The sequence below is a fragment of the Crocodylus porosus genome, unplaced genomic scaffold, assembly GCF_001723895.1.
Source record: "Crocodylus porosus isolate Cpor-Errol unplaced genomic scaffold, CroPor_comp1, whole genome shotgun sequence".
In the NCBI taxonomy this organism is placed as follows: domain Eukaryota; kingdom Metazoa; phylum Chordata; order Crocodylia; family Crocodylidae; genus Crocodylus; species Crocodylus porosus.
Genome location: NW_017728906.1, coordinates 157,604,976 through 157,631,410, shown reverse-complemented (window position 1 = coordinate 157,631,410; position 26,435 = coordinate 157,604,976). Strand labels below are relative to the sequence as shown.

The following is a 26,435-nucleotide window of genomic DNA, read 5'->3' as shown; positions in this document are numbered from 1 at the left end:
ATAAACACACAAAGCAAAACAAAGGACTCTGGAACCCTGAACCTCGTTCATTTTTTAAAATATGAACAGAACTATCTGTTATTATTTGAAATGTTCAGGTATTTCCCCCCCTCCCCCTTTTATCTGTGCATCACTGCATTTTACTTGCTTTTGGAAGTGCAAGTGAAATTTTCATCTGGAATCACATGTACAACTTCTGAAAACAGCATGCTTTCCCCTGTGAATATTCTAGCAAGGTTCTGATACTGTAATAAAGCACATGAGAACCTTTTGGATTTTAAAGACACTACAACATTACTCCAGTCCTTCAGTTATTGACTCCTGATAACCTTCAGGCCACAATTCAAAGTCCTTGTTTTGACCATGAAAACCATAAATGGTCTCGTCCTTGCATACCTAAGGAAACACCTTCTCCCTTATGTTTCATGTTGATTCCAAAGGTCCCCTAAAACCAACCTCCTGCAAGTATCATTAATGCTCCAGGTTCACTTGGCAAAACACATGGGAGGCTAGTTTTAGGATAGTAGCTCCAGTGCTCTGGAACAATTTCCCTGGTGTAACCCACCAGATACTAAGCCTAGGCATTTTGGCTAGGGATAGATATTACACATAAACCAGTTTAAGTGGTCAGAAACTGGTTTAAACCTGTGACAGAACTGATGTTTAGTATACACAAACTGGTGTGAAAATGTCTAAAACCAGTCTGAGATAAACCTGGTTGGATGTAGTATCATCCTTAACTGATTTGGGTCAAACTGGTTTATGCAATGTCTGTCCCAGACCCCTTCCTGGTTTAAGTTAAATCAGAGTCCCCCAGAATTCCAGATGCTTTGCAACGCTGGGTGGGGCTCTGATCCAGCCCATCAGGGCTGGTCCCTCCCCTCTACTCCCTGGCTGCAGCTCCAGCAGAGACTACAGGTACAGGGTGTCTGCCTAGCTACCTCCTGCTCCCACTCCACCACCACTCAAGCAGAGATTCCTCCCTCCCCTCTGCCTTACACAGATACCTCTCGGCGTTAGCTAACATACCACATGCTGGCTACAGTCTGTGATGTGGGAGACAGGACAAAGGCAGACAGGACGGTGTTGGCTTAGGGCTCTTTGAAGCTAATCAATAGGTAGCTGGTAATGTCCCTATGTTCCTTCCTTGGAAAAATTGTTTAAGAAGAGCTTGAACTAATGAGAGATCCTTTTGTTTTGCCAATGGGCTGACAAATGCTATGTAACTCCCTGCTGTATAACTAAATGCTGTGTAAATCCCTGCTGGTTCCCTCGCTGACCAGTGAGTGGGTGGGGGCAAAATCAGAGCATGCTGCTGGGGCCTGGACATGCTGCCATCAGCTCAGCACTCGAAAGGGGAAGGGAAGGCTGCTTTAGCACCCCCTGACTTCTATCCTGAGCCCCTGCAGTCATGTGCCTGCATTTTTTCAGTCCAGAGGGGATGTCTGTGCAGAACGTTTTGAGGAATTATTTGCAATTTTGATCCAAACATCAAAGAAGAGCTGCAATGCTGTGTTAGTGACAATGTCTGTACAAAAAAAGTAATCTTCCTGGAGCTATGATATAATAGCATATTTCAGATAGTAGTGTTATTAAATCTTAACAACTTCTTAAATGTGTCTAATTAAAGGGAGGAAAAGAGAGACCCAGTAGAACAAAAAAGGTAAGCAGCAATTTGTCTCACTTAAAAGGACACATTCCAGACTATTATCTATCAGATTACTGCTATTAAATAAGTTTAAATATTCTCCAGCACACTCACCTCTTTTTGACGGTACTTAATTGCCAGTTTCAGTCTTGCAAGTTCATTACCACTCTGTTCTTCTATCAAGCTATTATCATCCCTGTAATTAAGAATAATTTCCAATTCCCTGGAACTCCGTGTCTGATCCAAGAGATCTTTTGCAAATTGCTTACACTGCCGTGACAGTTCTTCATATTCTGATTTAAACTCATTTTCTACCTTGCTCAATTCCTGAAGCTCCCAACTTAGTTGAAATGCTGTAAGAAAAGGGTCCTCACTAGACAATGCAATTAAAGATGGGCTTGCGAGAGCCTTGTAGATGTTGAGTCTGGATCGAGAATGGCGTAGGCTGTCCACATCTGAGCTTGACACACATTCAACACAGTTGCAGCGGACTTCATGTGGTCTGGGTACAGAAACCCCCTTCTGTACAAGAAGTTTTATGATCTCATAATTGTTTGTGTGAGCAGCCAGAATAATGGGTGTAATGTCCGGTGTGAATTCCGAGAACTGCTTATCCAGAAGTATGGGTGGTACCTGTAAGAAAGAATGAAAACACTTAGTATATACTCCTACTTGAATAGCAGCAACAGAAAATCAAGCTATAAATAATTTATTTTTTCAAACAGCTTATTGACTAGTGTTGATGTCTAATAAGAATTGTAAGAAATAATTTATAAATAATATTTTGTTTGGGAAAGTTATCTCCTTTTTGCTTCATTTATGGTCAGGAATAGGGTGAAATATTATTAAAAAAACTGATTGTTTACAAACACTCCATAAGTAATTTATTGGAGAAAATGCATTTAAATCATCATTTCTGAACCCATGGGTCAAGACCCAAAAGTGCGTTGCAAGACTATATGAAAGGGTTGCAAACAAATGTTAAAAATGGATTCTCCTTTAAAGTAGAAAGATGTGGAAACTGGCTTTTCACTTGCAGGCTAGCACAGTTCCAGCCTTCAAGGGGCTGCTTGGGGCCCCTCATTCCCCACAAATACCTCCCCCCTGCCCCTCACATCTACCCTTTGCCCTACACACGGGGTGCCAGGGCTGGGGGCTGGGGCCTGGGTGTGGGGAGCAGTAGGTCCAGAGTAAGGGGCACTGGGTCAGGACTGGCCATTAATGTTTACAAATGCATCCTGATATAAAAAAAATGTTGCCATCCACTAGGTTAAATAATGATTTGCCACAAATTTTAATTTGGCTTGCAGGGTAGTCATGTATGATAGATGGTATTGTTCCCATCTCCTGATAGGATAATTTAAGTTTTAAAAAGAGGTTGGAACCATGGAGAAATCACTCTCTATCTGGTTTTCTCATGGGCAGGTGAATAGAAGACTGGTAAACCACAATTATAAGCTAAAAAGAGAGAAAATACATTTTTAAAAGAGTCAATGGGAAAAAAAAAAGAAAAAATTTGAATGAGAGGATGATCTAGGACATTAATGTTTATTATTATTATTATTATTATATGTGTATACATTGCCACAATATGTTTTACATTTTAATTTTTTATTATTCTTTTTTTTTAATTATTTCACAGCTCACTCCTGTACTTTATTATTGGGTATAGTGCCGTGATTAATCTAACTATAGGAAATGGTTTGTAAGATAGAGTCCTAATAAAGTACTAAAAACAGAAGTAAGGAGGGAGTTTGAAATGCTTTCTCCTTTTGTTATTATATTTTTAATGCCTTGATCATTACTGTTCTTTGACCCTTGCCAACTTTATTTTAATACTGTTCTTCAAACCTCAGCTACCGGACTTCTTACATGATAATTTTGGGTGGCTCCTGGAGCAATTAATGCCTGGCTTGTCCACACAGTAACATCTAAAACTAGTTTTCAGCACTTCTTATGCTGCTTAAAGTTAGGCCACTACAGGGAAGAATTATCTCTAATCTCTGTTACCGAGCTCATCTTATACTAAGGTGTAGTCACTCTAGGCTACACCTAATAGTAAACACTCCAACCACCATCCATCCCCCTCTTACCTGGATCAGGCTCACTGCCCCCCGCCACCGTACTTACCAACACTCCAGATCCCTGCTCATTGCCCCTCCCCACCCGTGGCTTACTTGTGGCTGCGTGCAATGTCTGTCCATCCCTAGGGGCAGTCAGGGAAGGGTTAACCTGCCTGCTTGGTTGCCACTATCACTGCTGCTCTCTGGGCCTGGGTAGTGGCAGCAGTCAGGGCCAGGTCGGGCACAGGGGAGAAGCCTGGAATGGGTGGGAAGGATTCTTACATTTCAGTCCTTCAAGCCCATGGTGCCCTGAAGTGTGACTGCTCCAAACTAGAGCTAGCACAAACACTGATCAACATTTATGTGGCTCACAGTGTAAGGAGTAATAAGGTCCTATGTTCTTTGTTTTCTTCTTTTTGATTTCAGACCAACATGGCTAACTGCCTCTCTATTTTTCTTTGGAAATTCTAGCTTAACTCCCATTTTTCTACTGCAGCCTCTGATGTGTCATTGCAATTAAAGAAATAGCTTTATAAATCAGGGGTGGAAAAAATACGGCCCACAGATCAGATCCAGTCCACCAGGGAGTTTTATCCAGCCTATGGTAGGTCCCTCAGCCCTGCCCAGCCCAGGTGAGGAGGGCAGCCCAGACCACGGAGCATTTGGCCAATCCTGCTGCCCCTGGAAATGCAACGGGACTGGGGCAGTATAGCAGCTAGACTCTGTTTCCCTGCATCCCCAGTGGCAGCAGCTGCTTCTGGCTGCCACCACCAGTGTTGCAGCTGCTGTTGGACCTGGCCCCACTGTCTAGGCACCCCCACCCTGCCCCCCCCACTGGCTGGTAGGAACATTGGACAGAGCTGGCAGGTGGGTGGAGTCTCCAAGGAGACCAGCCTAGGACCCGTGCAGGCAGGGCATGTTCACCGAGGCAGATGGGATGGGGCGGCAGGCAGGCAGGAAGTAGCATCTGGGAGAGGAGAAGGACAGGAGGGCAGGACCAAGACCAGGATCTTGGGGCATTGACAGCATGGGGCCAGGGCCCAGAACAGAGCCACAACCTGCTTTGAACATGTCCCTGTGATGGACACCAGTTCCATGGGCAGGGGCACGGTGGGAGCAGATTGTGACTCTGCCCTGGGCTCTGCACTGTCACCACCCCAAGAATCCAGCCTGCCCACAGCTCTGTGGAGACCCCAGGGCTGGGGTCACTGGGTGGTAACAGGAAAGGGCTGGGCCCCAGGGCAGAGCACCTTAGAGAGTTTTGGTGAGTAGCTGTGAGTGGGGGTGCTGGAGTGTGCCGACCTGGCCCAGTGTGGCAGGGGATGGGGGAGCAGGGGGACGCTGACCTGACTCACAACAGCTTACAAAAATGAAGTGGCCCTTCATCTCGAATAATTGCCTACCCCTAGTATAAATATTACATTCTTGTATTCCATGTTTGCTTGTCTTTCCCATGATTGAGAGCACCTTTTTTCTTTTGCTCTCCTAGAACAGTGAGGCAGTGGGATGGACTACCTAGGGTAAACTGCCTGCTTTACATGTGGCAGGTTATTTCTTGTTATTCCTTGTGTTGTGTCGGGGTGGTGGCAGTGTTATTAAGAGATTAGATTATATATTTGCATCCGATAGTTTAGGTAGGGATGATCCTGCCTCAGGCAGCGGGTTGGACTAGAAGAGCTATGGAGGTCCCTTCCAGACCTATGATTCTATGAACTGCTTTCCCAGATTCATACTTTCCAACACTACCTGTAGTTTCTCCAGTCACTACAACTACCAATTGATCCTGGAGATCAAGGTGTTTATATATGTGCTCCAACAGCCACTCTAATTAAAGTGCCTGAGTGTCTCGTGTATCAGCATCCCCATACTTTAAAATGGCAGCCAGGGTGCTTTAATTAAAGCTCATTTGATGAGCACAGGGATGCTGATACACTAGATACTAATTACCAGGCTCCAGCAGACTCCACTAATCAAGTCTGCTCAAGTATAGGTACCCCAAGTGCCTACTATCCAGCATTTCTACTGAGTGTATAACCATGTAATATAAAACAGACACTGCTTGTTCTCCTCTGGCCTTACAGGACTGCTAGAAAGAAGAAATGTGGCTGTTGGCAGTAAGTTCAGCAAATAAGACTTAAAAGACACATTGAAAGCGGCGATTTTCAGAACTAACTTGCTATGTTTACAGTATTTGTAAATGAATGAACATGGGATAAGTCCCTCCTCCTTGCCCTTTCTGCAAACAAGCAGAATATTTTGAGTTCTGCTCCTTTAAAAGGCAAAGCAATACAATATTTGATCAGAAAGCTTTCTAAAGCTTGAGGAACAAGCCACTGCTGGAAGGAAGGTGGATGCCTATAGAAAACTCAGTGAGGTGTTATGGCAGAGAATAAACAGTGAGGAAAATGTAATAGTAAACAGGATAAAGCATGTGAAAAAAACAATGATCTGAAGAGGTAAAAGAATAAACCAAAGCAGAAACCCTGCAGAACCAGAAAAAAAGGAGAAAGAAAACAAAATTTAGCTGACAAAAAATGTAAGTGTCACATTATACAAATGGATGCCCTCACCCCACCCCTCCACCTTTCTAGAGAACACAATTTTATTTCTAAGAGGCTAATTTTTCAGCTCTCACATGAAAAGGAAATTATGTAGGATTATACCTCAATGGGGCTGTTTCTGTATGTGAGTGGGTGAGTTGCAGAACTGGGCCCTGAAGGCAACAATTAATTGCATTCTGGCAACTGAAAAAATGAATCCAAAAAGTGATACTGCTAATGTAATGCAGTGTGGAAATTTAGGTTCACATCACCTGCTCTTACATGAGTGCATGTCCTTGGGTGAAATGCTTTGTGACTTGAAATAAACTGTGGCTAAATTTCATTTGACCTCTTCCAAGCTGGAATAAGTAGATCAGATGCTGAGAAGATGCAGAAAGAGGGGAGAAGATAGAAGGAGATCATCCCCATATCAGGCTGCGTAGCAGAGTTCAACACAGAGCCCAGGGCAATGCAGTCACAGGAGTAGGGCTTGGGAGCATCTTATATGGTCCTGTCGGTCCTGGGAAAATGCACAGGGGGATTCAAATAGCAGCATCCCCTTCATCATTTATGTTCAACAAGAGTGCTGCAATATAGAGGCCCATACACAGCTCTCCTCTGATCCAGGACCTCAACCCTGCCAGTTCAAAGCTGGGCTGCTTCTGAATTACCACATTTCCTTGAATCTAAATCAATCCTGAATATAATATGCATCCCATAATTAAATTCTATATATGAAAAATATATAAATTTGTTATAGTTTTCCAGGTATAGACTCTAGTTATTAGGGGCCTATCTCAAATTTGTTGCATTCCTACTGCTACAGCAGGGAAAATAGTGGCTATGGAGGTTAGGTAGCTAGGGGGTGGGTCAGGTGGCCCCTTGTCCTCTGCCCCCCACTTCTCCTGTAGCCTTCCTAGCACCTTCCACTAGCATGTCCCACTCTCCATCATTTTTGCCTCCCTCCCACCCCTTCCTGTCCAAGGATGCTATAGCTCTGTTTCCTCTCTGGAGAATAGCACATAGAAGTTCAACTCTTGCTGGGCCATGCAGTAGTGTTGGTGATGATGATTGGCCAGGAAAGGGACAAAGTTTCCATGTGCTCTAGGTCCAGGCTTAAAGCCAATCAGAGCCACAGCATCCACTTGTCCTCCCCCCTCCACTTTACACATGAATCTAAGATAAGGAGCTTCCCGCCCATGCTGACTGGGGGTGGGGCAGGAACTGTCTTAGGTTTGAGTAAATATTTAGTTCTTGGGACATTTTTGTTACTTTGAAGTAATGCAGACCATGTTATCCAAAAAAAAGGAACATGACTATGGGACACCTTAAAAAATATTGGGAGTGCTAAGGAAATTAATGGAGCAGAGGGGGAAGGTAACTGCACTTAAGGACAGACTGGCAACCCTGTTACTAAGCGACAGAGTGGCCCCTTTAATTCTGGAACCTTCTGGTCACAGCCGGCCCGTGAAGTAGGGGTTAAGGCTCAAGCCCTGGCAGCCGGTCAGGTGACTGGAAGGAGTGGGGCCTGGCTCATATATAAACCCCAGGGCTGAGGCCAGGATGGCAGTTCCCTGCCAGCAGCCAAGGGGGACGGAGCTCTCCCAGAGTAACCAAAGGGGAGAGGCCTTACTGCAGGTATAGTCTCTGATACTGGTGACAGCTGAAGCACCCCAGGTATGGCTTGGATGATGTTATAGCCAGGCGGCTTGAATTTATGTTATAGTCCAGGGGCTTGTGTTTTGTTTGCTGTTTGACACCGGTGGTTTGGGTGAAGCTTTGAGGGGATGGAGGAGGCTTCATAGCGGACCTACAGCAGCTTGAGGACCCAGAGAGGGCACAGCATTTTGGGGTGCATGGACCCCGGCACCAAAGAGGGAGCAGCATTTTGGGGAACACGGACCCTGGTGCCAGAGAGGGATCAGCATTTTGGGGCACTGACTCCAGCGCCAGAAGAGGGTGCAATACTCAGGGGTGAGTAGATCCCAGCGCCCCAGAGGGGCAGGAGCCCAAGTGAGGGGTTGGCTTTGATTAGTGGATTGTGGGTTTTTTTTGACTGACAGGCCTAGCTAGAGGAAAAGGGGGTAGGCCCACAGTTGCTTAAACCCTGACATAAAAAGGAATTTACAATTACCATCTATGAGCCTTGGGCTGCGGTACAGGGGAGGAACAGAGCCACAGATAGCATCGCCTGGCACTGGGGAAGAAAATGGGCAACCTCCTGCTTAATTACATCTATTAATCAATTAATAACAAGGCGTGGCAGGAGAGAAGGTGGGTGGTTGGCCCGTAACAGGTAGACTGACCCCAAAGGGGCATTTGGAATCTTGTTTATTACCCTCCAGGTCAGACTATCTGGCTTTTGTGGAAGTGAATGTAAATGTAATGGACTTAATTCCCTTGTGCTGGCAACAATTCGTTCAGACAGGAACGCAAGCTCTGTGGTAGAGGATGTCTACACTTCCAGCAGTCTCTTTCAAAGACTGTTGATCACCCTGTCCTTCTTTGAATCATTTAGGCATGCTGGAGCATCATGGCTCCAAGAACTCAGGGTCTGCCTATGTGAACTGTGTAAGAATCCCTGGTGGTCTCTCGCCCCTGGGGGCACCTCATTCTTCGTATCGCTATTTTACTTCCTTTGAACATTGGCTGAGGATTCCGGGAAAGTCATACCTCTAGACTGTATCAGTGAAAGACCCATATTGTTTTACTAATAAGGTTCATCTGCTCTTTTATTATATCCATTTTTCTGTCCCTTAAACTTCATGATCAGTCATCCTACTCCTTGACAGTACTAGGAAAAAAAAAAAAGATGAAATTTCCAACAGAATAGTGCACAGTTTGTTGCTGTTGAAGACTGTACTTTGATTTCTGAAAGCAAAAGCAAGGTGAAGGAACCTGAAGTGATCTAAGTAAGTTTGTGGGTCCCGATACAGCAGAACAAAGGCTTACTGTGAAAAAAATAGCATTGTTCTGTGACAGCATTTGCTGCAACTGACGAATTTCTCCTTGGGCATCAAAATAAAAAAAAAAAAAAAAAAGAAGTTAAGAGGAGAGAGATAAAAGGGTAAAACACAAAAGTAGAAAGTCAGAAGTCAAAGTCCAGAGATCGCTCTGAGTAGTCATATCTCTTTAGGAGGTTATTATTTTTATACTGTCTGACAATACTAAGCTAACATTTGCTGCTATCTTTGCCAGAACCCAAGGCTATCTTAGCATGCCATTAACAGCAATCTTTTCGGAAATGTTAAAGGAGACACCACTTCAAACAGTACAGCCTCACAATGATTGACTTGTGTATGTGGTCCATTTACTCAAGAGCTATTTTTTTTCCCTGGGTTAACAAAGTCTTTCATCTTGAAGTAACTCAGTTATAAGGCTGATGCATGCATTTTGGAATTCTTACCATCCAAATTTACCCAAATATAGAAAAGTATATAAATCACTTCACATTGGCTTGCAAAAACATTTACACTTAAGTGGTAAACTTTAATGCTTTGGCTTTTATGCCATCATGAGCTTATGATGGCATAAACTGTAAATTTACCCTTGCTACTTTAAGATTCCTAATGATTTTGTATGAAAACTATATGGAATGCTAAAGTGACTGGGTCAAATGTTTCCCCTCTTTACAATTTTGTAAAAGACTAATTTTGTCAAGTGTTGATTGGTGACACTCACCACTTTTTAGTATTAAACCATTTCACTGCTGTCAGTGATGCTATGCTGGATTTTTGTTATGCTCTCAGAAACCCTATATGGACTATTCTTGGAGAAATCAAAGCAAATTATTTGCACTCACTGTAGTTAGTCACACACTTGAAATACTTCACAGAGTTTTCATAAAAAGACATGCAAGGCTTCTTTAATGCTGGGAGGATGCAATGCTAACAGGCCATGCTGTGACTGTAACTTCTGCAGGCTCAGCAGCGGAATGACAATAGGGCATATCTTGGAATTAATAAGCCTTTCAACTGTGAAGCTGTTTATGATTACCCAGTCAGACAATTTTTGTTTTTGGTCCCATTTTCCTAAAGGTTTTCCAGATCAATATTATATATACACAAGTTGCTTGTCCAAAAACTCTCTTGCCTACCTACTCATGCAAAGAGAGAGTAAGCACAACAAATGTCAATACTCCGTCATGCACTTGTTATATTCCATTCCCCAGCCCTTGCATGTTATCTTTGTAAAAGTTAGCCATGCTGGAGTAAGGACCTTGTTCTTTCTTACCTGTAAATTACCAAAGACACAAATGCTATAATAATTGTAAAATTGAATTCTTATTTAGTTATCTAAAGCTGTTTGAAATCCATCTAAATCTCTACTAAGACCGCTTCAAATCCCATGAAATAGATCCAATCAAAATTCTTCTGATAACAACTTTTCTAAATTACTGAATGTAAAATTAAAATGTGTCAATGTTGATAAAAATTGGCTTTGAAAGAGAATTTTCAAAAACATTTCAATCACAACTCCATTTTCAATAATCAAAATGAAATGCTTCAGTTTTCTGAAATGCTTTACTAGTATTATATCAAATTAAAGCATTAGAATGAAATGTTTCTGTATTGAAACGTTTCATTTTAATCCTTTAATTTGATATGATACCAGTTTAAAACAAAACAAAATAACATTATGATCAGCCTGAAACAATCAAAATGGTTAACCCAGAGGTTTGGAAAAATAGCATCACATCTAAAGAGTTTTCTTATTACTTGCCATGAGATATCAAAACTAGACATCTACTGATGGATTGCCATTCAATAGTCAGCAGGTTGGCTGTGATAACTGGGAACTAGAAGCAGCACTTAAACAGCACTTAGGAGAAAGCTGGATAAAATGTACCTAAATCCTAAATTGTGAGTCAAAGTGGCTTGGTGTCAGCACCCTGAAAGCTCCCTGTGTGCCTTTTTGGGAGTACATGTTCATGAGTAGACACATTTGGGCATGCAAGCCTCCATACAACTGACCCTACGCATGCACTTTGATAAGTAATTCCCTGTAAGCAACATTGTGTTTTACAGTGACCACAGATATAGGCTAAGCTCTATTTATACCCTACAGAGAAAGCTACCCCCACCCCCATTAAACGGACCAAAATAAACCCCCCCCCAAAAAACTAATGTCCATCAACAGTACTGAGCACAGCCCACTTTGCCCAAATGCAGGCACTTGCCCATCACGAGACATAGACTATAGACCTCCACCTTCCTTAGCATAATGAATACCCAAGCTACAGCTATCAAAAAAGTCAAATGAGAACATGCTCCATAACTCTACTGGACAGCAAGAAGAAAAATGTCATGGAGCTAGATGGAGAACAGCAAGTGAGGACAAAAGTATCCCATTTCCTTACTGTATTAAATACCCAATCATGACTACACTGAGGTCCTTAGACTGAGAAAGTTTTAGTTCCAGATCATGGTTTCCAGCACTATTTATGCATTTTATATGGGAGAGCTGTAGCTTCAAAACAGAAATAAATTTAGACACATGCTGAGACAATTTCAACCCTACCCTGGGAGTCAAAAAGGAGATGATTTAAGTCCAATTATCCAACCAGATATTTAGGCTGCATACTTGGCTGCATTTTTCTGGTATAAACCATTTTATCTTGAGGCAAAGTGCAGTCTTTCAGATGGCCATGTCTATTGTCCCAGGATAAATTTTAAAAAGGTTCACAGGATTGAAAGTACTAATAGTACTATATCACGTAGTGTGCCTGCACAGTTATCCCAGGATGGTATCAATGAATCTACAGAGGTCCAGGTTGATATATAGATACGTATGCACAGATCTAGTCTGAGGTTCAAGTTTTCAAGTTTGTGGCCTTTTTCCCTATTATTCTTAAAACAGTAGCTAAAGCATATTGCTGATTACTATTAATCATAGGGGTTCATTTGGAACAGTGTGTGTGTGTGTGTGTGTGTGTGTGTGTGTGTGTGATATATAATATATAACCTTCATCTGAGGGTTCAGTTGAAGGTGCTCCAAAGCGACTACTGCCTTCATTAACTTATGTCAGTCCCTCCATGTGTTTGGGGCTAAGGTGATGCAGCCCAGCCTTGCCCCCTAGTGTTGAGCTGGAGGTAGAAGCAGGGGGATGGGGAGGTGGATGGATTGGATCTCCCCTGTGTGGCAGGGCACTGTTGGTGCCTGCCACTTTAAGGGCCAAGCCAAGCGGCCAGCAGGTGCTTAATTGTGGCAGCCATTTTAGATCCATGGCTGCCTGTATAAAGAGGGCAGTTTCCTGCTGGGAGACAAGGTAGTAACATCTTGGAGATAAGGGCAAGAGCTGTAGGGGATGGTTTGGAGGCTCCTGGTCCTGGTAATGACCTAAAACTTCACCCTGCCAGGAGTGGGTGGCCTGGTGGGGCTTTCATTGGTGCAGGAGCCTCCAGGAAATGCCAGGTTAGTTACCACCCTGGTGAAAGGTGAGTAGGGGTGCCTTAACCCTAGCCCTCACCTTCAGGTGGGCCATACACCTTAAGAGCAGGGTAGGCCAGGTAAGCTTCTGGAGGCATCTGAGCCTGCCGGGGGAGTGACCTCGCAGGGCCAGGCACACTTCCAGGAGCACCTGAGCCAGGAATGGAGGACCCCGATCCCTATGTGCAGGCAGGTGGCAAACCCCAACCGAGGCACTCGATTGGTCAATGCTGGGGCCAGGACTGGAAGGTTCAAAAGGACCAGGGGCCCACCGTGAGGGATGCCCATAGTAAGCAAAGAAGCTCGAGGTCCCGACTGGCCTGAGACGAGGCCAGGGCTTATAGAAACTGAAGGTCCCATGACTGGGGAGCCACAGCTAATGGGTGAAGGGGACAGTTGAGCCAACTGCCTGTGATGCCATCTGTGAGGCTTGGGCCATGATGGTGGGGTGGAACAGAGCTGCGGATAGCCCCCCAATACCGGGGTGTAAAAGGGGCAGCCTCCCGCCTAATTAGCATTCAATTATATTCCATCTTGGTGTGGCAGGTGAGTCAGGTGGGTGGAGTACCCAGAGGCAGGTTGGGAAATTAGCCCTGAGGCTAGGCAGGGACCTCACTTCGCCACACTCTGCTTCATGGCCCCTCCCCAGTCCCTTCCCCCTCTAGCTTAGGCTGAGCAAACCCCATCCCAGAGCTCCCTTCCCTCTCGTCTCCCCCCCTCCCATCCTGCAGACAGAACTGGAGCTGGGATGGGGGTGCGAGGCTAGGAGAGAGAGGCTGCAGGTAGGCATCTTCTCTCTGCTGGATTGGCTCCAAAGTGGAGATCAAGCCGCCCTCCCTCCTCACCGACCAAACAGCAAAACTGCCCTACTTAAGGTGGTGGGGGTCACTTCAGTACAGAAAAATCTCATGATGAGATTAAGTCATCCATTCTACTCTTCACTATCCCACTCCTTTCTGTACCCTCCACACACAGGGCATTTGGAGGCACATTGGAGACTGGATGGGACACAACTGCAGCATGTAGTATTCTATCAACTTCATCTGATTTAATGGCCCACAGGAAGCTATTGTAGCCATCCATGTTGCTTTTAATTACCAAAGTCCAAACTGATTCACAGTAAAGATACATTATGCAAGCATCTTGACCAAGGATAGCGCAACCCAGCTGTGGGGTCCACCCTATAATCACTAGGACTAGATAAATTGTTATAGATAAAATAAGAACCAAAATTTGCATGCAATTCTACATGAACTGATAAAAGAATGTAGTCACCATTTTTTAAAAAAGAAAAAAAAAAATCACGTCTGAAATCCCTGATCTGCATATGCAGTGCAATGACACAGCTTGTGTCTGAGTCCCCCTGACCCAGTTATTACAAAAAAGGGGGAAGCTTTCTAGCAAATGAATTGTACAGCTATTTCTTTTTCATCTGATTGGTGTCAAGGGAGTTGGTAGCTGAAGGATGTGGTAGCTGAACAAGAAAGCAATGCTATGGACTAAGAGGCAGCTTTTTAAGGGCATTTAAGCAGATGCAGTTCGACACCTATGATCTCTTGAAAATCCAACTAGATCTGTACCTGCATTAATATGTATCTTGAAATGCCTTTAAAAATCAATCTCTAAATGACCAGACACCTTTATACTGATGCATTATCTTACTTGTGGGGTAGTATTATTAATCTGATTAATGGTATTGGAATCTGGTCATGCAACCTGAACTCATTTGAGCAATATATTACACAACAGCCTGGATGTAAAAAATCACAGGTGGTAAAGCACTTGATTAAATCTCTCATTTAAGTGTGACTTATTTATTTGGAGGAGGGAGATGAAATGGAAATAAGTATGAAATGACAGGCTCTAGAGAAGGAACACTTAGACTGGATAGATGCTTTTAGTGGAAGCAGTAGGGCTGTGTGAAGCTTTGATCGCTGATTTGATTCGGTGGAGATTCGGTGCCCGGTACCTTGAGGCATGTAGAAAAAAACATTTAAATCTGTGTCTATGGCCGAATTGCTGATTCTCCAAATCAGCACTGAATCTTCGGATTTGGCCTAATAAAATTGGGACAGTGAGCCAAATCATCTAATCGAATCACTGTCCCCCAGATTAGACCAAATCTGAATCAAATATGGCCTGCTTCACATACTGCTAGGAAGCAGGACAGAAAATCAGGGGAAATAATAGATTTGTGCCATATCTTTGCAGGGTGTATGAAAGCGGTGACAAAAAAAAGGCTGCAGAATTGTGTGCCTTCTCTTTTTCTTCTTAGTGTTTCTGGGACATGTTCTGAAGTGTAGCCTGAATGTAAAAGTGTTCATTTTCAATTAATGTTACTCTGCCAGCCTTATCTGTAGACACTTTGTAGACACTTTGTATATGCTTACTTGAGTCAATGTCAATAGCTTTACCAGGACTATAAAAGACCTAGAAGTAGACACTGAAAGTGGCAGTTAAGATGTTCTAAAATTATTGTGAACTACTGCTAACTAAAGCCTGCTCTTCTACAATGTGCCTCTTTGAAACTAGGCAGTTTTTATATCTTGAACTGTGAATGCTGGTCATTGCCTGAGTGCACATAATGAATAATGACAGGTCTAGAGTGTTTTGTCTCACCCTATACTAGTGAAAGGAGAAGAAAGTGAAAATGGATTAGAAAATGTATCAACTGCAAAAAGAAAAAAAACCCAAAACCTTGATATGGAAAATAGAATTCTTGCTTTCATATCATGACATTGCTAGATCAAACTTAAATTAAGTTATCATGTTGGGGAAAAATACAAATCAAATTCCTGAATGTTCAAATTAAGGTCAGTTGAGTCATTTTTAGCTGCATGTATTATCACTAAAATATGTTTTGTTTTTGTTTTTTATCAAAGCCAACATATCCATTCATAGAGACACATCCCTTCATCCATTTTGATAAGGCACAGAGGGAGACTATCCCACTACAAGGGAAAAGGGGGAAAGGAGTCAAAAAACTTCCTTCGCTAAACAGGGAAATCCAGGGAAGCCTAAGGGCAAAAAAGAAGGCATACAGGCAGTCGAAGCAGGTGGAAGCTACCAAGGAGTATACCTACTTGGCTCGCACTTGCAGGGAAGCAGTTTGAAAGACCAAAGCAACTACAGAGCTGAGGCTGGCAACAAAAATTAAAGATGACAAAAAGTCTTTGTTAAAGTATGTAGGGAGTAAAAAGAAGGCGCAGGGTGGCATAGAACCCCTACTGAATAAGAATGAACAATTAGTGACAGACAGGGAGGGCAAAGCTGAGCTATTCAATGAGGTTTTTGCCTCAGTGTTCTTGAACAGGGCTCAAGATGGGTACTCTTTCCTGCCTAGGCAGGGGATTGGACTCAATGATCTGTTGAGGTCCCTTCTGACCCCAGCATCTATGAATCTATGAGATAACTAGAACAACCTCCAACTCAAAGAAGGACTACCCCCAACTAGATGACCCCGATGAAGACTTTGTCTAGCTGGATCTTAAACACCTCCAAGGATGAAGATTCCACAACCTCTCTGTGTAACCTGCTCAAGTGCTTTGCTACCCTCCTAGTGAGAAAGATATTAGGAAAAACTAACCTAAAGTTCTCTTGCTGCAACTTGAGACCACTGCTCCTTGTTCTGACATTTGGCATTACTGAGAACAGTCCAGCACCATCCTCTTTGGAAACACTTTTCAGGTAGTTGAAGGCTGCTATCAAATACCCTCTCAGTCTTGTCTTCTTCAAAATACATTAGCCCAAGTCCCTCAGACTATCCTCATAAGTCATATGAGTCCCTCAGCCCTCTAACCATTTTTGTTGCCCTCCATTGGACTCTCTCATAGTTTCATAGTTTCTAGGGTCAGACCTGAGTAGATCATCTAGTCCAACCCCCTGCCATGGCAGGAAAGAGTACTGGGGTCAAACGACCCCAGCAAGGTGTTTATCTAACCTCCTCTTAAAGACCCCCAGGGTAGGGGCCAGCACCACTTCTCTTGGAAGTTGGTTCCAGACCCTAGCCACCCTGACCGTGAAGTAGCGCCTTCTGATATCTAGCCTAAATCTACCCTCTACCAGCTTGTGACCATTATTCCCGGTCACTCCTGGCACTGCTCGGGGGAACAGGGACTTCCCCAGTGCCTGCTGACCCCCCCTGACTAGTTTGTAACAGGCCACTAGATCCCCCCTCACCCTTCTCTTGTGGAAGCTGAACAGGTTCAGGTCCCGTAGCCTCTCCTCATAAGGCCTGCCTTTCTGCCCCCGATCATACGAGTGGCCAGCCTCTGGACCCTCTCCATGTTGTCCACATCCCCCTTGAAGTGCGGCGCCCAGAACTGGATGCAGTACTCCAGCTGCGTCTCCAATTTGTTTAAATCTTTTGGTTGTAGTTGGAGGGTTGTGGGGGGTGAGGGGGTGGAGAAGGAGGCAAAATCAGACACAGTACTCCAGATGTGGCCCCACCACTGCCAAATAGAGGGGAATAATCACTTGCCTTGATCTACTAGCAGCACTCCTACCAATACAGCCCAGTATGCCAATAGCCTTCTTGGCGACAAGGGTACACTGCTGACTCCTATTCAGCTTCTTGTCCACTGTAACCCCCAGGCCCTCTTCTAATGAGCTGGTGCTTAGCCAGTCGATCCACAGCTTGTACCAATCCATGAGATTGTTCCATACTAAGTGCAGAACTTTGCACGTGGTCTTATTGAATATCATGAGATTTCTTTTGGTCCAACCCCCCACTTTATCAAGGTCTCTCTGAAGCCCAGTCCTACCCTCCAGTGTATCTACTACTCCCCCAGCTTCATGTCATCTGCAAACTTTCTGAGGGTACAGTTCATCCCATTTTTCAGGTCACTGATGAAGATATTGAACAAAACTGGTCCCTGGGGTACTCCACTTGATACCAGCCACCAACTAGACATTGAGCCATTGACCCTTTGAGCCCAATGATCCAGTTTTCTATCCACCTTAAACTCCACTCATTCAACTCATACTACTTAGCTTGCTTCCAAGAATGTTGTGGGAGACCATATCAAAAGTCTTGCTAAAGTCGAGGTATATCACATTCACTGCTATCCCCATATCCAGAGAGCTAGTCATCTCTTTGGAGAAGGCAATCAGGTTGGTCAGGCATGACTTGCCCTTGATGAATCCATGCTGTTTCTAATCTCTTTCTTTTCCTCCAAGGGCTAAGAAATGCATTCTTTGAGGAGTTGCTCCATGATGTTTCCAGGGATTGAGGTGAGGCTAACAGGTCTGTAGTTTCCCTGATCTGTGTTCTTCCCTTTCCTAAATATGGGAACTATATTTGCCAATCATCTGAGACCTCTCCTGATCACTGTGAGTTTTCAGAGCCTCTGGCCATTATCTTTGAAGTCACATCAGCCAACTTCCTCAACACCCTCAGGTATTTCGCATCCTTTAATAAAAAAGGGAACTTCCTCCAGTGAGTTCTCAAGGTGAAGCAGTGGATGAGTAGGTGACTATTGGTTCTTTACAGTCTCATGCTAATATTACCTAGCAATCTTTTTAATTAGCTGGCTTAACAACTAAGGTTATGGGCTTCATTTTTATACTGCTGGGGATGTGTACACTAAGCTTAAATCACTGATCTGAGGGATGGGAAAGGATATCAGGAAGAAGAACCGGCAACAGGAGTACAATTAATCCAAAAGGGTTTGCTCTGTAGCAATCTGCTGTAGGGAAACAACTACCTAAGTGAACCCCTGGTACAGATGGAGAAAAAAGCTGTTTCTTTCTCTTTGAGAAATAATTTTCAGGGTGTAAACTCCAAGCCATGGTTTACACTGGGTTTCAAGAAAGGGCTGGAACTTTTCAACAGCTGGCAAAGTTTCAACATATCATAACTTCAAGCAAAAGGTGAGTTTAGTTGCACATCAGTGACTTCCCCTTTCGGTGTTGGGCAGGGGGGTCATATTGAGACTTCTGTGGTTGCAGGATCCCTATTTACTTTGAAGAACTCCACTTCAGGGCTACAAGGGTATTTAGGTATGAAGGGAAAGTTTCCACAGAAACAAACACTTTAGAATATGAAATATGTCCATTGCTTTACTTGACCACCTAGGTCTCAGGTAATACAAAATGAAGCACCGGAGTTGAGGACTAAACAAACACTCCTCTTACAAGTCAGAACCTGAGGAATAGCCACAACAATGAAGGGCATTAGAAACTTTTTTCTCACCATGATCTTCTGAGGGACCACCAAGGAAAAATCCAATACATTATAGGGAAAGGAAAAATGATGTCTTAATGCCACAATTGTATTGTCTTTCTTTCTACCATGGGCAGTGTATAGCAACACAAGGTGAAGAATTTGACCCTTCCAATGATTTTTTTTGCGTAAGTGTATGGCATCACAGTGCTGATAGTCAATAAGGAAGATGGGGACATTTTGACTTTTTATACAAATAGTCAGTTACAGTCAGGGTTGGAATTAATATGAATAAGACAAAGATTTGTTGGTAAAGATTTCAGGTTCCTTATATCCCCTGGCAGAGCACTTATATATATCATGCAAGAAATACTTCAGTTTTCATAGATGAGTTAGGAATTTTACTAATGCTTTGGTAGCAAAACTGAACTGGGAAATGAAGTATGTTTCCTGTCAGGATAAGGTGATAAAGTGGATGATAAGCAGCCTGATGCTGGCTGAAGGATGATGTTAGTTATACTGTTTTCAGTGGAATAACTTTTTGGGGGGTTAAACTAATTTTTTCCCACAATAGATTCATATTTTCTCACATGCAACATGCACTTTCCCTCCAAACTCAGACCCTCTTCCTATACCTCCAAATTAAGGGACATATATTAAATGAGGAAGTAGATTTTCTGCCTGGGGTTGGAAGCACCTTGAATTGATTCCTGCTCCACTGTGAAGCTGCTGTCTAATTACAGTTCAGGCAGCTGAGGAAGTCAATTGACTTAATGGCTCATTGTTCTTCATGCTACAGGTGGTAACTATACATCATTATTATGAATATTTGGAAACATGAACAGATTTCCAGTGACTTGAGAGATGCCAGAATCATTACCATATTCAAGAAAGGAGATAGATAAGACTGCAGCAATTACTTTGGTATCACACTCCTGTACATAGCTGGAAAGGTCCTTACCTACATTCTCCTCAAAGGACTACTTTTCCTCACTGAGGAGATTCTACCCAGGTCTCAATGTGGCTTAAGAGGTACAAGAGAGGTACAAAATCTATTATATGTTCTTTGTTGCTAGACAGCTGCAGGACACATACTGGGAGCAACACTGAGATATGTACATAACCTTTATTGATCTAAAGCTTTGGATTCAATCAACAGGAACACCTTCTGGAAGATCATGTTATGATGTGAATGCCTGCCAAAATTTGTTACCATTATCAGACTTCTTCAAGACACCATGACAGCAACAGTCCTAAGTGATGGCCCAGAAACTGACCTCGACGCCATTAGAAATGGAATCAAGCAAGGATGTATGATTGCACCAATATTCTTCTCCATCTGTATCACAGCTATTCTGCATCTTATTGCTGATAGACTTCCATTTGGAGTTAGCATCCAGTATTTCATGAATGGGAATCTCTTTAACATAAACCAGTCATGCTCAAAATCCAAGGTAACCAACTCCTCCATTACTGATCTTCCGTATACTGATTGTATTGTATACACCCCCTCAGTTGAAGAGCTCCAGGTCACTCAATTGCTTCCAAGAAGTGTATGAAATGATAGGCCTCAATTCATGAAAACAAAGATAATTTACCAACCCACCCCGAACCAATCATTTGTTCTTCCACAGAGTACAATTAGAGGGTAGTCCTTGGAAAATGTTGAGAATTTTCCCTGCCTGGGTAGCTACCTTTCCAAAAAAAGTAAATATACACAATGATATTCAAGACCATATAAACTGTTCCAGGGCTGCCTTTAGACATCTTCAAAATCATGTCATTAATGACCATGACATCAAGACCCAAATCAACCTTCTCATCCACTAGGATTTCATACCTGTAATCTGTTATGGGTGTGAAATTTGGATGACATATTGGAAACACCTGAAGGTTTTGGAACATTACCATCAGCAATGTCTTTGGCAAATCTTCTGTATCAGTTGGAAAGGCAAAAGAATGAACACGAACACTGCAGCTCAAGCAAACACCACTGGTATTGAAGCCATGTTTCTATGGCACCAGCTCTATTGGACAGGACATGTCATAAGGATGCCTGACAACAGATTCCCAAAACAGGCCCTATATTTCTAATTCACTAATGGCACTAGAGGTGGGCAAAAGAAGAATTTCAAGGACATCGATACATAGGAGACTAACACACTGGATTGTCCCCAGGTGCACTGTGTTATACAAGGCATTAATCATTTCAACAAACTCACTTCATTATGGAGATCAATAGACAAGTAAAACAAAGGGAAAGGACTGTGACCTGAAATTACCACGATCTATCCTTGTTTCCAGAACTATTTCTAATATTTTCAGTTGAACTACACATCTCAGATCAGCTCCCTCCGTCCTCTGTCGATACGCTGATGACTCCCCTATATACTAGAAGACTGTCACCCTCATATTGAGGGACTGCTGATCAGATTACCATATTTCATGGTGTATAAGTCAAGGTTTGAAGCCCAAATATTGACCCTTACATTTCCAGCTTGACTTATATATTGTATCCAGGGCCTGGCCCACCCAGTATGCAGCTTCTGGACAGGACTGCTGTTGCCACTGCTGTCACCACCAGGGTACTCAAATTCTGTCGCATCCAGTGGCTCCTTATCTCCCTGCTGCAGTGCTCAGGGCATCACATAGGGAAACAGCAGGGACAGGGGAACTGTAGCACAGAGCATGGCACTGAAGCTGGTGGGCATACAAAGCCCACACTCAGGGGGGTGGTGGAAGCATGGAGCTCAGGTGGGCAGAGTGTATGGGGTATGAGGAAAGGTAAGGGAGCTGGCATGGCCCAGGCAGCCCCAGCCCCTGTTAGCAGCACTGCCTGGGCTGTGCCAGCCAAGTGCTGGGCCTGGCCCCCGTCCCTGCTCCAGCCCCTGCACATGGCACCATGCCAGTCGAGCACTGAGCCCAACCCCAGCCACTGCAAGTGCTGAGCCCGGCCCTAGCCCCAGCCTGTGTCCCTGCAAGTGGTGCAGCCTGGGCCACACCAGGCAAGTTCTGAGCCCAGCCCTGGCCCCTCTTGCAGTACTGATCTCGTATGTGTCCACCCTTCGGGTGTCCTGTCTGTAGTGCTTTGTGTTCCTCACACTCACACTCACACCTCACCTAACCAGAACTAAGCAGAAGAAAAGTTTAATATGCATCCCGGGCCACAGATTCCCCAATCCCAGTATGGAAGGCCTATTTAAACTTAATTAACTAAAACTTGGTTGCCTGGTTAGGGAATGCTGAGGCAAGAAACCGAGTCAGAGGTGGTATGGGTGACATTTGAACAATGGTTAAGGGTTCATCATAACATCCAGCCCACCAGAGCGCTGAACACAAAAGTCCTAGCATTTTCAATCTCCTCATCTGGAAGCAGAATCGCTATTCAGCCTATTATCAAACAGCCAAATATTAAATGAAGCTATAAATGCAGGTATTCTGTTGCTCTCCAAGGCCGAGGAAAAGCAGAAGAATTCAACAAAATGGCTGCTAGCACATGGGAGATTATGATATTAAAATGACCTGTGCAAGGCAAACTGTGTAAAATGCAGGATATTTGGCTGTTTTCTCTTTGTAGCTGTTTATTATGACTAATCTTTTGGTTACTGTGTCAAAGCTTTCATTCAATAAATATGTGCAGAAAGTAAAGGAAAGCAGAATTGAAAATGACTTTTTTCATGAAAAAATTGGTGTTGTGACACAAATCTTGCTTGCAAAAACATGCAAAACATTTTGTTTCTGTTCTAGTCAAGAAGAAAAATAAGTTATGAAACTCCTTAAGTTGTCATGTCTAGTTCAAAGCTTTAAAAATAGTTTCTAACTAATGTTCACCCCTCCTGTTGTATTATAGCATTTTAATTTCCACTATCAGTTAGGAGCAGTGGGTGCAGGAAACCTAAACCTCAAAGGTTATAAACTGGGGTGAAAACTTGGTTAAATTCTTATCAATGAAAGGGACTGATGAACATTATCATTGGGTTATCTGAATGCACTTGCCTGGTCACTGAATTGAAAGACCATAATCTTTTCTGGTATAAATCAACATCCACATCACTACTCATTGAGACTCCAGCTATCATACCAATAATGAAGTGACTCATAATTTCCATAAATTAAGGGTTTCCTGAATCTTTTGCCCTGTTTGCCTCCCCTACTTTTATGACACACTTACTTAGCCTCTCTTAAAATTTAAGAATACCGTATTTAGTATATTGGATAAGGCCACTAGCATATGGCATACAACCCTCAGCAATGCTAAATACCAACCAACATCACTAGAAGACAAAAAAAGTTTGGCAGCAGTACAAGAAGAATTGGGAAGATTCATGAATGCCCACAGCAGTTTTACTAGCAGAATCCAAAATCTCACATTAGTTATGATCACAGATTTCTCTGTAGAGCAACCAGAAACAAAAATCAACATTATCAGGCTTACTGACAAGGTGTTATTACACTTATGCACAACTTTTTGCAAACTTCTGAACAGTTGGCATTCGCCTCTAAAATCCTGTAACTCCAGCCACAAACCCAGTTTTCCATCTAGCATATAATTAAGCATATCTGTCTTCACAGAATATCTCTTCCTAACTGGCAACTGCATGCCTCAGCTGACCAAAATGACTATACGAAAAAGATGCACCATGGCAGCTGGCTGCTTTGTCTCCTGTATTAACTAACTGAACTAACCCCCCAGCCTCTTACATCCCTTTCTGGCTAACAGGATTCTAAACCTGCCAGAGGACTCTTACTAATCTGATACCATTGGAGAAAATCCTCTGCTTCCACTTAGGCAGCTAACAAGAAGAAGAATGAACGTGGTGCCCCCACAAGTTTCATCAAGGCTGTCCTCTTCAAGCCCAACAAAATGGCACCTCATGCCTCCTCCACACTCATTAACAGCGAGACTGCTATGCAGCAGCATACTTGGTGCCCACAGTGTGGAACGCAGTTCATGAGCTTTTGTCAGAGATGTTCAAAACAAATAGCACACTTGATCCCTAATGGATAGAGCGCAATTTATGAGTGACTATTGCTGACATTTTCAAAACATAATGGAGGAACAGATTGTGCTGTTAGTGGGACTCTTGTATACAAGTCATCAAATCAGGCTTTTTAAATCTCTCTCCCCGCCTCTGCTATATACTGATAATTTCCTATGCTTTATGTAAAGAACATTTGGAAGTGTGTTGTTAGGAGTGACTTCAAAACAAGCAATGTATGAACCCTCCTGTTCTTATGCATGATCAAATTGTGAGAACAGCTAGAAAGAAAACTAAGCCCTTTAATAGAACAACACAATTAGGTAGTCTATAGCGTTTTTTCTGATTACATCCTAATCATCTAGCAGTGGGTGTAATTAGGAACATCCTGCAAGGAAGCAAGAGTTGAACATATGGCATCTTCTTGCCATATATTCATATGAATTTGATCTAACAGTGGTTGGTTATGGATTAAAAATATGACAGGACATATTGCTGAAATGGAATCCTCTCAGATACAACGAAACGATGCTGTGGTGTTATTGATGTACATCTGCAGGGTGTTTTCCAAATCACAGTCTCCTACAGGCTGATTGGTTCTGGGTGTCTGATTTGAATTATTTTTGTACAGCTTGTTCTCTGATTGGCTAAAAATAGCTCTCAGGATCAGTGGATCTGTGTAAATACAATATGTGGATTTTCTCTGCAATACTCTCTTCTTTGAGAATCACCAGGCTGTGATTGCTTTCTGTACTCAGTACAAAGATCTACCAGCAGCAACAGCTCTTTGGACCTTAACACATTATGTGTTAGAGTGCTATATGTGTCAAAGTGCTTTTAAGTCTTCCTCAGAGGCACTGGGTATTGACTACTGCCAAGCCTGGGGTGACTGGGGTGTGCCAATGCTTCCGTTGGGACCAAAGCCAGAGGTTCCTGGCTAGAGGTACTTTCCCCTCCCCTCTGGATTACACTGATCACCATATTCAGGGTAAGGAAGGAATTTTACCACACACTCAGATTTGTACAGACTGGGGGGTGGGGAGGCGGGGTTGCTTTCCTCTGGAGTGGGAGGTATGGCCCTCTACCCAGAATGTCTTGAGAATTAATAGAAAACATTCCATAGGAGCAGAAGGTTGGATGCTGTGGTTTACCTGTGGAGAGTTAGGGTGTTGGGTCTGTGTCATGTATGGCTCAATGGTAGTCTTACGTAGAATGTAGATTATGATTGTATGGGACAATTTGGCTGGGATGATCCTGCCTCAGGCAGGGGTTGGACTACATGAAGCCTTTCGAGCCCTACTTCTCTATTATTCTATGCTAAAATGACCCCCCAGTAATTAGATTCTATATAGATATAGATAGAGTCCATCCTACTGCTACAGCATGGAAGATAAATCTAGGGAGGGTCAGATAGCCCCCTTGCCCTCCCCAGCTTCTTCCCCCTGCAGCACCCCCTCCTGCTTACTCTCAGACCCTACTCTCCCTGATTATGTGTAAGTGAGCAGCAAATTTTAAAGTACTGCCCTTGAAATAAACAGACCCATAGGAATTCACTTATTGGAAAATTACTACAGGTACCCATAGACTTAGTTGATCCAGAATTGATGTATTTTACCTTCTTTTGAAACTGCTGCAAGTTTTAGCACAGCTACTCCATAAATGTACTTTTAAACAGAACAAGGTATGATATTAGCCCAAAGGCAAAAAAGGCTTATGATTTACCACATTAGGTAAATCCTATTAGGCTGGGCCCCAGAAGAGTCAACAGCATTTCCAGCAATGGTGTCTCCACAGCTCAGGACTGCTCAGTGTGTAGGCGTACTCTTAATACCCATTGCCACAAAGGATCCATGTGTTAAGTAGTACCTCCACCCTCCACCCAGTCATGCCAGAAATTGGGTGTTCTTGTCATGAGTCCTGGGATCCTCCAAAAATGCATATGCAGACAAGGTGCAAGGCAATCTGGCATGACTCCACCTCATGGAGGCCAGAACCACACTAATCATATATGACAGGCTGAGAGAGGGGGTCAACAGCAGGATTCTGGGTGAACTGTTTGAGGCCCAATTTCATGGTGTTTTCCAGACATTATAAGGCTAGTGAAACAGGAATAATTGGAAATGGGAAAGAAAGGCACAGCTCAGCTATGGGAGTGAAGAGGAAGTCAACATATATTCAATGTAGTGGCTCACCATGACTTGAAAAAGTCTCAGCAGTGAGGGGGACTGCATCCAACAGGCACTAACATCCATCTTATTCAGATGGATTGCACTGACCTATTTTTGTGGTAGATTCCCTATCAGCATCTCAGTCTTATGGACAATATCAAACATGACATTTTTGGTACCATGGGGAGAGTGTGGGGGATGGCTCTGGCTCTTCTAGTGCTGGCAACGCGTTGCAGTGTTTCTAGGCCAGGTTCCAGTTCCCTGTAGAGAGAACATCCACCTGTTGTTTTTTTAAAGGGCCAAAAAATAAAAATAAAAAGGCTCCCATCAGTGTGTTTGCCCAATATGAGCCATGTGCTTTATAGACATACTCAATGTTGGTTGTATTTAATCAGCTTCATAGTTGGTTTCCATTACTGAAGACATACTGCTTTTGGCAGAAGTT

The 26,435-nt window shown here is 43.3% G+C and overlaps 1 protein-coding gene across 1 annotated transcript in view; it reads right to left on the bottom strand.

Moving 5' to 3' along the window:
- Window positions 1-26,435, bottom strand: part of TRPC4 (transient receptor potential cation channel subfamily C member 4) — a 227,405-nt gene that overhangs the window by 106,138 nt on the left and 94,832 nt on the right. Inside the window, exon 3 of the mRNA XM_019530026.1 lies at window positions 1,763-2,281. Within this exon, the coding sequence (XP_019385571.1) occupies window positions 1,763-2,281 (519 nt within the window). The remainder of the gene's footprint in view (window positions 1-1,762; window positions 2,282-26,435) is intronic.